The sequence below is a fragment of the Tenebrio molitor genome, chromosome 2 (assembly GCF_963966145.1).
Source record: "Tenebrio molitor chromosome 2, icTenMoli1.1, whole genome shotgun sequence".
In the NCBI taxonomy this organism is placed as follows: Eukaryota; Metazoa; Arthropoda; class Insecta; order Coleoptera; family Tenebrionidae; genus Tenebrio; species Tenebrio molitor.
The window spans coordinates 5121611-5134376 of NC_091047.1; the positions used below are offsets into that span (position 1 = coordinate 5121611).

The following is a 12766-nucleotide window of genomic DNA, read 5'->3' on the forward strand; positions in this document are numbered from 1 at the left end:
ACTCACTTTGATTTCTAATTTAAAAGAAATAACACATTTGATTTAGTAGTTACTGCCGTTGGTATTGTTGGTTGCGGCAAAATAAAAGTTCAGAAGTACCCCTCGCGTGAATAACCCTGTATTATTAACTTTTGCTCATAACCTCAATAAAGAGAAAGTGTCATGATTAATCTTATTCGCCAAGCTACTTGGATTGCTAACTTATTTCGAATTAAACAAAATATCAAGTTCTAGGGATTTCTTGTATTTTAGGTTGCATATAACGAAATTTTCATCGGAAGTCTCCCGTGAATAACCCTGTACCTACAGGGTTATTCACGAGAGGGGTTTTTCTGAATTTCTTTTTACGGCAACCCATTATACACATTGCAACAATATCTTGATTTAAAATTTTGAAAATAATTATAACTGAATCCACGATGGCTCTTAGTTCTGTCTCTTGACGTTAAAGCAAAAAATCTTTGTCAATTCGAAATAGTATATTGTTATATAAGTGAGGAAAGGGATGCATTGCTAAACGAGAATGACAATTGGATCACGAGCGATAGCAAGTTGATCTAATCATTCAAGTTTAGCAATGGACCTTTCCTCACGTATATAACATACTATTTTTTCCAACGTCAAGAGCTTTCGGTTTATCTTGCATAGGTATTATCAATTTATTATTTTATACAAATCAACATAGAAGTAAAATTTGAAAATCACGTTTCCATGCTCACAGTAAACAATAAAATTTAATTAATGAATGTCAAGTCGTGTTTTTACCAAAACTTGAAAATTAATCAGAATTTACTAAACAAATAGTGATGGAAGTAGAAGATAGTGTTGTAAATTTACCAAATACAGAAATTAAAGAAGCAGCGAACTAGGTATCTTTGGAATTATTACCTATAAAATCTCGAGCACGCTACGGAAAGGAATACAATGCGTTACTGAGGTGGAGACAAGTAGTAAGAAGCGCTAGTTTGTCGTCAACGTCAAGCTCTGTACCGACACGTTATTTAGGAAAAAAAATCAGGAACATTTGGAGTTTTAATTCGTGTAAAAAATTGTACATTTAGTTTCTATAATACTGATAAAAAAGTTAAGTATCTTTGTAAGTGCTATTTGTTAATAAAGAATTCTTAAAAATGTATATGTATGTATATTTGAACGTTATTTTAAAGAAAGTATGTACATACCTAAATGGGGATCAAATTTTTTTTTTACTTTCCCCACTAGTGAGGGAAGTGATTTACTTTCCTCACATGTGATGCAAACGCCTACTTTCATCTCTAAATTGAGTGATGAAAATGTCATTTTCAGACTTGACGTTGGAAAAAATGTGTTTTTACAATAACGACGAAAAGACTGACATGCTCCTCATTTATGGAGAGTGTGGAAAGAATTCTGTCGCCGCTGCGGATGTTTAGAAGCCGATGGTAGACACTTTGAACACCTTTTACACTAAATTAATTTGTTAATTTATTTGTTGAATTTTGATTAAATACAGGTTATCTGTCAATCTGACATTTCTCACAAATTTATCCAACTTACTTTGATTTCTAATTTAAAAGAAATAACACATTTGATTTAGTAGTTACTGCCATTGGTATTGTTGGTTGCTTCAAAATAAAAATTCAGAAGTACCCCTCTCGTGAATAACCCTGTATATGAAAAAGGGGAAATCAGGGATATCCAAACTACTTTTTGTCAAAATAGGATTTATTACACGTAGTTACTCTTAGGTGAAACACGTTGTATACTGTTAATAATAATAATTATAATACGTTGTTTATTCCCCCTTTTGGTAAAATTTTCCCAAAATAACGATTTAACACACTTCGGGTCGAGATCCACTGGAGACTGCTCGAGAGTACATACAACCAAAAATGTGGCGGTGGGTGGTGATGAAAGAAAAAAACCCTTGAAAGAAGATTGAATTCGAAAACAATCAAACAAACAAAATTACTGAAGAAAATAGTTACGAGAACTCGCGGCCTGTGGCCTGTCCGACGCGCTGGACAGTCCTGGATCCGCAGATTAGTTTAATTATTACTACGACAAGCCCAGGGATAGGTGGATGAGGCTTCTGGTAAAATCGGCAGTTCTCATCCGCCGATTTGACATGTCAAAAATTCCGCTCGTGTATGGCTTGCTAATTATCACAATAAAGTAAAATTTCAGCTCGAAATTCCTTTAAATTTTCACTTTTTTAATATATGTACTATAAAAACAGGGCAGTCTTTACAAATGGTATGTACTTTTAAAGATATACTTATCTTAAAAACAGCGAAATCCTTGACATACTTGCTTTTTGAAACTAGCTTGGAAAAACAACTTAAAATACGTTAAAAAAGTGTTGTGTTAAACAGACCCTTGTAATAGCTTTAATATATAAATTTATTCAATAATTATATTATACAGCGTTTTTCTGGGTGAGCGTGTTGTCCGAGTAGGTTTCAAGGACGTCGGCCAAGTGCTCGTTATCTCTTGGTTTCTTGAAGGTTTTCTTGCGCTGACTCGCTTTGTGCCTCTTTGGCGCTACGGGTTTCTTAAGTCCGTGGTCCTGCATCGAGCGGATACCTTGTTTTTCTAAATATTCGTCTATTTTCGCGTCGTCCATTGCGTCAACAGCGACGGAACGCCACAGTTTTTGGAACTCTTCATCTATGGGTAAAGTGGCGGTTCTGTCGTTATAAAACAATACTTTTTTCTTATCTATTGGTCTTATTATAAAAATTATTTCATTTTGATTTTGCAATATCTAAAAACGCAAATATAAACACATTAATAGAATAATCGCGGTGCATACTTTTAACGCTTTTTCACAATGTGGCAAAGATTCTTGTACATCATCTAGCAAAACCCCACCCAAACCCTTCAAGTCCTGCTGCTTCAACAATTTCAATAAACTCTTCCTATCCTTCAATTTGTATGGAGCTTTAAACACAAACTTTCCATCAGGGGTAACTTCAATTTTCGGGTTATCTACTAAGGACTCAGTTTGCAGCCACTGAAAACGGCGACATTAACACTCGACTCGTCAACAATTTGCGCAAATTTACTTGTTTGACTTTATTTCCTACATCTAATTGATTAGTTTCATCTAAAATTTCTTCCAAAGAGAGTGGATATGTTTCACCATCCTGATGCCTCTTTCTCATGTGCTTCACAATCTTTGCAAGCACACCAAATCTGTATTGCGTACTTCCCGTTGCTGTCTTGTATCTGCAACAATTACAAACGTAGACAGCACCCAGAACATCTTTGAGTGTCTTACGTGTTGATATCAAGTTTAGGTGTGCTACTGGTAGATTTGAATCTTTTAACGTCATCTCGAGCAGGTTCTGGTCTCGATTCAGTCTTTTTTCGCTCTACACTGAAAATTGTTTCATGTTTTGTTTAGAAAAAAAATACATTTGTTGACGGGTCAAGTTCTTATACTTACGTCGGCGTTGTAAGTGCACGTTTTTTGAACAATTCTCGTTCTTTTAATAAGGCGGGATCCATTTTTTTACTCTGGTTAAATAAACAATAAATTAAATGATAATTGAGCTGATTTTGGAATCACCATCTGTTTACTGTTGTCATTTCAAAATCACGTCATTGGGTAAATATTACGTAACCCTTGCCAGTGCCGTTACGTCATGCCGTAGCTTCAGCCGCAACCTAACCTAACTACTTGGGCGTTTTCGAAGTTCCATTTTCCATGTTCCAGTCCGGAAAACCGTGAAACTTGTACATTCCGATTTGTGATGTTGATCGAAACAATTGTCTAACACAATGTCGCGCGAGAAGAGCGAAAAATGGCGAGAAAATTCGTCGGAACGACAATGTTACAAAACCGGGACCATCCTCCTAATGTACACAATCGGAGCCAGTATCCGATACTGGTTGATCTTCTCGAGGTATCAGTCAATAATTGGCAACCATATCGAAGTGTCCACACCGCTGAACTCGTGGAAACGCGTGTCCGAAGGACTTTACCTCCAATCCAAAGGTATAAACCCCTACGAAGGCGACTTGCTCCACGAGGCCCCCATCATTATGCTGCTGTACCAGACACTGACACGTTCGCTCAACCTACCGGTTGAAATAATGTTTTTAATCACCGACTTGGCGACAGCCGTCGTTTTGTATTTTGTCGCGAGAAGGTACATGTTTCAGTTGTTCACACAACAGGAACATCACAAAGATGAGTACGCCGAGGACGGTAAGGAATTTCTGTTGTCGGGGCCAGACTTTCTCAACTCGCCTGTGTTTGTGGCAGCCGCGTTTTTGTTCAATCCCTACACCATTTTCAACTGCGTCGGCCTTTCAACAATTGTCTTTCATAACTTCTTCTTGGCACTGTTTCTGTGTTTCATGTTGTACGGGAGCGTGGTTTTGAGTACTCTCTTTCTTGCAGTTTGCACGATGATGTCTTTGTACCCCGTCATACTCGTCCTGCCCCTCTTTCTGCATTTCTTGGAGATTTACAAAAGTAAGACTCGCGGCTTCTGCGTCGTTACTCTGTTCGCCGCCACGATAGTGGCGCTCAAAGTCGTCTCTTCTGCTTTGACTAACGGGGATGATTATATGCGGGGCGTTTACGGATTTATTTTGACCGTCCCCGATTTGCAACCAAACATTGGATTATTCTGGTACTTTTTCACCGAAATGTTCGACCATTTCCGCGATCTCTTCATTTGTTCGTTCCAAATCAACGCCACAATTCTTTATTTAGTTCCTCTTTCTATCAAGTTTCGTAAAGATCCCTTTTTGTTAACAGTTGCAGTTTTATTTTTAGTTTCAGTTTTCAAGTCGTATCCGTGCCTCGGCGACGTAGGATTCGTGTTGAGCCTCTTGCCTTGTTTCATCCACTTATTCAATTACTCGCAGCAAGGATTCCTAGTCGGAGTCATTTTCTTGATAACTTCGGCTCTAGGCCCCATTTTGTGGCACTTGTGGATCTACTCAAACTCCGCAAACGCAAACTTTTACTTCGGAGTCACTTTAGCGTTCGCCATCGCACAAATATTTTTGGTTACCGACATACTGTTTGCGTATTTGAAGAGACAGTTTTGCTTGAAACACGGAAAGGAAAGGAAAATCGATGGGAAGGATGCTTTACTTATTTTAGAGTAGTGCAAACACCTTTTGTAATTATTTATGTGCATTGTAATAAAGACTGTCTTTTTTCAACTTGTATTACATTTATTCAGTTACACCTCTGATGGCTTTTCAATTAGCGCCTTGAACTGGTCCTCCAAATCGCATTCCTTCACTAGCGGATTGAATTTCACCATGACGCGACACATCTGAAAATAATTTGTTAATTGAGACCTACGTTCTGATGTTAAAAATATACTCACGTTTTTCACAATTGGTAAATATTTTCTATCATAATTTAACAAGATTAGTAGGAAATAAGTCATGTTGGACCAATCACGAGTCAAAACGCACCTCCGCAACAAACTTAAAATGTACGACGGCGAGTCCCAAAACACTTCAAACTGCGAATTTTGTCGCTTCAAACATTCGCGAAGTTCGTCTTCGGTCCGACTGGGCCCGGCGTTCAAGTAATGCAAAAGGAAAAGCAAGTTTTTTGTATGTACCTGTGGGCACTTTTTTTCAAGATCATTTTCTTTCCTCCATTTTTCGTAGGCTTCCCGAGTTTTGGGATCAACATTTTTGAAATCCTGTGGTCCCCTTTTCTGTGGTATGCTTTTCTTGTACTTTTTGGAATGGAAATTCTTGTTTCTTGTTGCGACTTTTGTCAAGTTCTCTTGCCGGATTTCCTCGAATAATTCACTATTCCTGTTGTATTCTTCTGGATTAATTTTGTTCCTCCATTCTTCCCTTCTAATTTCTTTGACTAGGCTATTTTTCAAATCTTCTCCCGAAATCATTATCGCACCAGAATCGCAAAAATCAACACACATAACCTCAAATTTCCACACGATGCGGTCTAAGCCGTAACCGTTACTTGAAAACTTACAAGATGACCAGCTGACGTATCATTTCAGACACTCGCACTTGAACTTTAATTTAAAAAATGTTTACTTTTAATTCGCCGATTTCATGTCAGGTTTCTTAACAGATATTTAAATATTTTGAAATTTGAGCAAAATTTACATTCAATGCAGCCAACCATACAAAAATATTGACAGTCCTTGCAGATAACATTTCTTTCTAAAAATGGTCAATTGTTTATTCGCCTTGTTAAAAACACTAAACGTTTATTTATAAATTCACCTTACATATTATACACTTTAGTGAGCCTAATTATTGTACAAAACTTTGAAAATAAATAGGAAAATAACGAGATTTTAAAGCAATACGTAAACAATTGAAAAAATAAACAGTGGCAATGATTTAAACAAAAAAATAATTTTATTTAACTAAAAAGTCTATTCAATCAGTTTCTTCGCCTTGAAGTATCTCCTTAAGTAAAGAACTTGCCAAGTAGCCAAGCCCAAGAGGCAACACATGGAAAACACAGAAAAGTAAAGCACTCTGCTGTTTGTTGATTCTGGAAGAAGAATATTTAGATGATGAACCCACTATAAACAATTATTTACCATTTGTGTCTCTCATTTCTTCCTCTCTTTTCCTCATGAGTGCAAAATCTTGTACAATCTCATTTGACAAATCTTCTAACCTTTTCAACTCTTTTTCAATTGGTTTGAGTTGGGCAGCTTCTCCCAGCTAGAAGAAGCATGTCACTGGAATTACTCACACATATAAATTACATACCATTTCATAATTTTTGGTCTCAACTCCATGTTTTGTTATTAGAGATACATCCTGTCCAATTCCTCTAACATCTGCAAACACAAGTCAGTCAAGACTCTACCTTCAAGAATTTAGTCCCTTACTTTGTGAAACGCGAGAAATGAAACAAATCTCGTAGGTGTCGTAGCTTTCCGTGTTGAACGTCAACTTCCCTTTGGTAATATCCTCCCTCTGGTACAAAATGTGACCCTTCGAGTCCCTAACCTAAAAATTTTTTTTCAAAGAATCCCAATCTCAGCGTTCAATTTTTATTTACCACGCAGTCGACCTTCTGTCCCATCGCCTCCGAAACCTCAAATTCACCGATAACCGGCACATTTCCTTGTAATTCCTCTTTTAAGCATTTTTGTGTGTTTGCTTTCAGCGTCCACATAATACATTCCACGTTCGCGAGGAAAGCGAAAAGTAAGCACAAACAACGCCACCCTATCATTATTATGTCCGCTTTTTCACCGTTTTCTTAAAGGGCACACGAGTCAAAACGAAAATGTTGGGAAAATTCATGAAACAGGTGGACTTATGCCAAAACGATGAGGTGGCTCATGTCAACATTCTACAACAGTGCTGCCAACTGTCGGCGGGAAAAAACAACATCTCCAAAATTGAACTGGAAAAGTTGCAGTGTGCCGTGGCCGCAAAAATACCTACCAGCTGGGGGTGGAAGTGGAATTTTGGCAAAAGGTGTGGACAAGGATCTTCAAATCCAACCACATTTGAAGAATAAAACGCGTAAGTGTTGATTTATCTATTATTTATTACATATAAGGTACGCCATCGTTAAATTATTAAACTTGAGCTTCCAACGCTACCTACCTACTTGATTACGATTATGGTTGTTCGAATTTTCTTTTGAGGGTGTGAAGTTCTTGGTAATAATGCGTTGTTGATTCGTGTGTTAAACAATTCAGCTTGACTACCTAAGACACTTTTATGCCCTAGTTAAATCATTCTTTTCTTTTTGATTTACATTGACAAATCCAAAATTAATTAACCCTGAAAGTAGAATTTTCATAGTTTGTGGTATGGTTGAGAGTAGAGAATATTACCTAAGAAACTGAGTAGTACAGGTAAAAATATCAAACCGTGCAAGGCTCCTACTATCACAATTGATAAATACATCCTAAAGTAGAATATTTGAAATATTTGAGATTGGGCAAAAGCTAGCACTACAATGCCGGTGAATTTTGTTAAGGTAATCCCCGACAAAACCTAAAAGTTAATCAGTTAGCAACACTTCACCAATCTATGAAGAGAAACGTACAGAACTGCCCATTTCTGTTAGGGCGTCAGATGCCCTCTCCACAGAATTCGGTTTGTTTGAGTGGACATAGTGGTGTACAATGTGGCCACAAAACTCTACCGCAATTCCCACACTCTGCAAAGAAAATCTGTTAGAGAGTTGCTTGGAGATGTTGACGGTCTTTACCATGACCAAGTTAACTAAGGAGACTGCATTGAAGCTGATGCTCCAAAAGTACATGATTCCCATCATGTCGACGATGATCATGAATACCACGAAGAGAATAACGCAAGCTGTGAAAATATCGAACCCGGAAATTAGAAAGGCCACCACAAAGACTACCAAAAGCGATAGACCCAAAGATTCAAGAGCGTCCGTCCATATCGACAAATATTGCTCGAAGTAAGTGTAAAAAATACTGCAATGGAGGTATGAGCGTTTGTAACAGACGCAACAGCAACTCACCTGTATGGGAAGATTTCTACACCTTCAATGTTTAAAGTTTCTGTGAGATTATCGGCGATATGTCTGGCGTACTTCAAAGCGGCGATGTAGTCAGCCGAACCTCTCAGGATTGTGTGATAAGACATAACACTAGCAGACTCTATAGTTACTATTCCGTTCTCGTCTAGAAGGAAATTCATCCCCTGAAAGGTATCAGCTCATTTGAATTCATCAAATGCACTCGATATTACCCCAGCGTATGCTGCGTGTCCGCCTTTGGCACAGTTTTTGTCAGGATTGTCCATCAGAAAGAATGACACGAACTTGTTGAAATATTCGACACGAGACAGACCCATCAGATCGAATCGACAAGAATCACAAAGGTTGTTGCTGTAAGTGTGGGGACAAAACGTTCCGTTGCTGCTGAAGTATTTGCAACAACCGTCGGCGCTGGCCCAATCGTTGAAATCGTCAACCCAAGAAGTAGCCTGTTTTGATATCCTCGTCCTGGAAGATCGTTGTTAACGACAGAAAAATAAGAATTGTGTTGTGTACAGGTCGGCTTGTTTGTGTGCTCTGAAGAGTTGAATGGCCATGGAGTTCTCGTCGCAGTCGATTCCTCCGCACACTTTTCTTTGGTAGTCCAAAGATGAATAGTTCACGTTTCCCTTCGTCACCCAATAAACAGGTGGTCCCATTCCCATCAATTCGTTCATAAAGTTGAAATAGGTGAGAACGTGACTGTCTTTAGGCATCGACAGTTGCTGGTCCAGACCTAGCCCGATGGAGGGTATGACGGCGATGCTGACACTAAACCATGCAGAGAACAAGACCAGAACACCGCAACGGATTGGGAACCTGCGAAGAGTTGTTTAAACAATGTAGTGGCGGGATAAGAAGAGTCTTACTCCATCACGAGTGGCGTAAAATACTTCTTCCAGATTTTGTAGACGATCCCAGGCCCCGCTTCTTCAGGTGGCGTTGACGATTTTTCCCACAAAAATATTTCCATCCGATTGTTTTCGTATCGTTGCATGTCCAGCGTGAACAGAGCCACGAAAGCGGTGATTTGCAAGACGAAGTCGAGGAAAATGGCAATTGTGGCGTAGATGGCGAACGTGTTCACTGCCGGCATCGACGACAGCGCTCCAATGGCGAAACAGAAGATTTCGGAAGAACTGGTCAGAAGCATGCTGGGTCCGACTTTGGCCATAGTTGCTCCGATGCGTTCTTCCAAACTGAGATCTTTGTTTCTGAGGAAGTTAAATTGTGAGAGGGGAGCATCAACGGTAAAGATTGACGTACATTGGTTGCCGCATGTGGGTCTGTACCAGGATGAAGATGTTGTCCACGCCAACAGCCAGTACTAGGAACGGGATGACTTCGATGGTTAGCAAAGTGGTGGGGATTCCTGCATACCCGCATATACCGATAGAAGACAAAACTGACCCCAACACAATCAGGACTCCACCAATTCCAAGGAATATTTTAGTCTCCACCTGTTAAAAAAGTTGTGTTTTTTGTTTGGGCCAAGATGGAAGTATTGCTTTACCAAGAATCTATCGCTGAGCGTGTATCGACCCAGAGCGACCGCAATGTAAATGAACATTACAACGTAGCTAATGGCAACTGTTCCCATTTCTGACGAAGAGGTCCGTGCTATTTCGTCTTCGACAGATCTTTCGGCGCTGTACGCGATTTCCATGAATTCGGGTTTTTTAAATTGTTCCCACGCCTTCATCAGATCTATGAACCTAAACAACGTTTAAAATAAACTCTGAAAGACAAGGTTTCTCTCTTACTTTTCCTCCCATTCGAGCGCCGCTTTTAGGTCGTCTTCGTCCAAGTGGTTCTCGACTAGAAACGTCAGACTCACAGCTGTCGCGTCTGTGTAGTTTTCGAGGAGGTTGCCTCCTAGCGTCAGTCCAGGCTCGATTGGACCACCGTAAGGTGCCAAACAGTCCATCGAAAATGGACTCCTAAAATTTTGTAAAACCATTTGGACATTTAGAATGTGAAGAGCTCACGAGAGACAGTTGATGAAAGTTTGTTCGTAATTGTCTGACTCGATGAGAGATGCGTTGTTTTTGAAGAAACCTAGAAGAGACTGCACGGTACAAACGTCTATGGTTTTGGGACCAGAAAATACCGTGACCAAGGGAGCGTAACAAATGCTTTCCAAACCAGAGCCGTCGTCTAGTTTAATCTGGAAGAGAGTGACAGTAAAGGGCGAGGAAGTTCAACGAAAAAAATATTCACGCTTTCGATTTCCTTCTGCAGGTCAAAAACGGCGTTTAAAAAGGTGCGGTTGAAAGCTGGTCCAAACGTGTGCAAAATCGAGACGTTTTCACTGGCTATGACTTGTGTCCAGTCGAACTGGAATAGAAGGTAGAGTGTTAAAAAGGGTAGAAGGACCTTCGTTCGCACGTACCGATTCTATGCCCACTGACTTGATGAAAACTTGATTGGTTCTGTAGAACGGTTGGAAGTTTGCGTCGAAGAAATCTTTTTCCTGTCTGCTTCTGCTGTGCGGGGCCGCCCAAATTTCCACAGGATCTGTGGTGACTTGAAGCATGATGATACCAATCGCAAGCGCTACGATTATTACAGCGGACACCAAAAGAACAATTAATCTGCGTCTGGCCATAACTGGAAAAAGAAACCGATCAGTTCTCCCAAGATGAGATCTCCAAGTTTTCTTACCTGTTCCCCACTCTCTGAAGAAACTCTCCAAATAGTCATTGATTCGCTGTTTGATGCTTTTCCGTTTGGTCTCATCCGCGGGTTCATGTTTGTGCTGCGAGAACCACCGGGGAAACAGCACGCGAAGGTACACAACACAGATTGTTGTTACCAACACGATACCGAACAACACGCAAGCCGCGATAAACGAGCTTTCCTCGACGTCACCAAAAATGTACTCCTCGTCTGAGAGATTCTCGAATTTTACTCCCGAATCACAGCTGAGTTCGCAGTCGACGCAACTGCACGCCTTTGACCCATCCTGCGAGAAGAAAACGTTAAGTTATTTCTGCGGAAAGCCAGAGGACTCACGTAAGCCTCGTTGCACTTGAGGGCCGTGTGGTTGATCGCTCCCGTGTCCGAGTCGTCGACGAGATTGAAAACCAGAGTGAACGGGGAAAAAGTGTTGTCGTAGTTTCCCATGTAGTCGAAAAACCTTTTGGGGGTGCAGTAGGCGGAGCCGTACTCGCCACACACTGAGCCTATCAGGAGCTCGCTGGAACTGGGATTCGCCACGTTTTTGCAAGAATCGAAGATATCTTGGAGGAAGTTTTCGTTGATGTTTTCTTGGGCTTTAGTGATATAAGCTGAAAAATTTTCAATTAGATAATCTTCGTTTTAATTCTGTTGGTCGTTTTTACAGGAGTTGGTAGTCTCGTTATATCCATACGCCAGCGGGAACGTAAAATCGTATTGATTTGGACCACACGAAAAAATGCAGTAGGCTTTTATAATATTCTTGGCGCAAGTAGGACATCGTTGAAAGGGAACCGTGCTTTGGAACCCTTTGACCATTATGATAACTTGTTGGTTGTCACAGCAAACCTCTGGGTCTGGAAAGTGAACACATACTTACAAATAAGTTGTTTATTTTTTTTAACGACTCTCGTACCCTCTGTGTCCTCGTAAAAGTGTGGACAGTATTCCCTTAATTGTGCCGAAGCGGTCTCGTACAAGGGATCAGTTTTGTTTAAAGGTTCAGGAGGCGATTGTTCATCACAATTTTGAGATCTACCGGTGCCGTCATCTTCATTGCAGACGTGCAGCATCCTGCAGTCACCGTGAACGTAAGCCGCTAGCACCGCGACGCAGAAAATTACAGATCGTTTGTGGAAGTCTGAAAATGAAACAGAAAAATAAATCGAGTTGGATACAACTCGAGGCGGTTACCATTCATGGTCGAGGAATGTTTTTCATCGATCACCTTTCACACTCACGATCGCTCTAACAATGTCCGAATGTTTCAGCATCGTAGGAGCATACTTCAGAAAGATAACTTATCGTGACAATTGTCTTGGTGCACCTGTTTCGAACAGGTGGTTATACATAATTGCAACATTTGATTTTAGATATTTCCAGTCATGTAAACATGGCCTTTTGTACATAACGATAAGCGAGGTTAAGCTGTTTTGAAGATATTTTTCTGATGAACGAGTAAATCGATATTAATGAACGACTAGACGTGATACTTTGTAATCGTAGATCTTCCGTGGATAAGCATATCAGCGTACCGCAGTAATTCCGATTCAGACTGGTATTTGTTTTTTGTGTCCCTACTTTAATTATTGCTATTTTCAATAT

The 12766-nt window shown here is 39.9% G+C and overlaps 5 protein-coding genes across 5 annotated transcripts in view; 2 read left to right on the plus strand and 3 right to left on the minus strand.

Annotated features, from left to right (window-relative positions):
* Nucleotides 1-2364: 2364 nt before the first annotated feature.
* Nucleotides 2365-3572, minus strand: LOC138123804 (general transcription factor IIE subunit 2-like). The gene is made up of 5 exons (XM_069038625.1): nt 3431-3572; nt 3263-3361; nt 3048-3210; nt 2795-2995; nt 2365-2746 (listed from the first exon to the last, which is right to left on the minus strand). The coding sequence occupies exons 1-5, from the start codon at nt 3490-3492 to the stop codon at nt 2399-2401; spliced, it is 873 nt and encodes a 290-aa protein (XP_068894726.1). The 5' UTR covers nt 3493-3572; the 3' UTR covers nt 2365-2398.
* A 193-nt stretch (nt 3573-3765) lies between these two features.
* Nucleotides 3766-5166, plus strand: PIG-U (phosphatidylinositol glycan anchor biosynthesis class U). The gene has a single exon (XM_069038615.1). The coding sequence runs from the start codon at nt 3766-3768 to the stop codon at nt 5107-5109; it is 1344 nt and encodes a 447-aa protein (XP_068894716.1). The 3' UTR covers nt 5110-5166.
* A 1167-nt stretch (nt 5167-6333) lies between these two features.
* bai (Transmembrane emp24 domain-containing protein bai) lies at nt 6334-7337 on the minus strand. The gene is made up of 5 exons (XM_069038627.1): nt 7016-7337; nt 6843-6963; nt 6721-6791; nt 6546-6672; nt 6334-6496 (listed from the first exon to the last, which is right to left on the minus strand). Exons 1-5 carry the CDS (start codon nt 7190-7192, stop codon nt 6375-6377), a joined length of 618 nt encoding a protein of 205 aa, XP_068894728.1. The 5' UTR covers nt 7193-7337; the 3' UTR covers nt 6334-6374.
* Nucleotides 7338-7360: 23 nt separating this feature from the next.
* Ser (Serrate) overlaps nt 7361-12766 on the plus strand; it is a 188298-nt gene continuing 182892 nt past the window's right edge. The window contains exon 1 of the mRNA XM_069038603.1: nt 7361-7488. The gene's annotated coding sequence lies outside the window, so the exon portion shown is untranslated. The remainder of the gene's footprint in view (nt 7489-12766) is intronic.
* LOC138123795 (NPC intracellular cholesterol transporter 1 homolog 1b-like) lies at nt 7494-12515 on the minus strand. The gene is given in 18 exon segments (XM_069038606.1): nt 7494-7752; nt 7806-7968; nt 8021-8134; nt 8186-8417; nt 8465-8646; nt 8695-8950; nt 8999-9301; nt 9352-9696; nt 9749-9942; nt 9996-10197; nt 10246-10422; nt 10471-10649; nt 10703-10819; nt 10875-11092; nt 11147-11447; nt 11498-12018; nt 12078-12302; nt 12356-12515. Coding segments are annotated over 18 exon segments (3801 nt in total). The 5' UTR covers nt 12363-12515; the 3' UTR covers nt 7494-7687.

What these genes read in the sequence shown, in the direction of transcription:
- LOC138123804 (XM_069038625.1), bottom strand. Translation starts at nt 3,492, where the DNA reads ATGGATCCCGCCTTATTAAAAGAACGAGAATTGTTCAAAAAACGTGCA. An exon ending in CCTAAACTTGATATCAACAC is followed by an intron (nt 3,211 to 3,262) that starts GTAAGACACTCA and finishes TAATTGTTGCAG; the next exon opens with ATACAAGACAGCAACGGGAA. An exon ending in TAGGAAATAAAGTCAAACAA is followed by an intron (nt 2,996 to 3,047) that starts GTAAATTTGCGC and finishes CGCCGTTTTCAG; the next exon opens with TGGCTGCAAACTGAGTCCTT.
- PIG-U (XM_069038615.1), top strand. Translation starts at nt 3,766, where the DNA reads ATGTCGCGCGAGAAGAGCGAAAAATGGCGAGAAAATTCGTCGGAACGA.
- bai (XM_069038627.1), bottom strand. Translation starts at nt 7,192, where the DNA reads ATGATAGGGTGGCGTTGTTTGTGCTTACTTTTCGCTTTCCTCGCGAAC. An exon ending in GACAGAAGGTCGACTGCGTG is followed by an intron (nt 6,964 to 7,015) that starts GTAAATAAAAAT and finishes AAAAATTTTTAG; the next exon opens with GTTAGGGACTCGAAGGGTCA. An exon ending in AGACCAAAAATTATGAAATG is followed by an intron (nt 6,673 to 6,720) that starts GTATGTAATTTA and finishes TGCTTCTTCTAG; the next exon opens with CTGGGAGAAGCTGCCCAACT.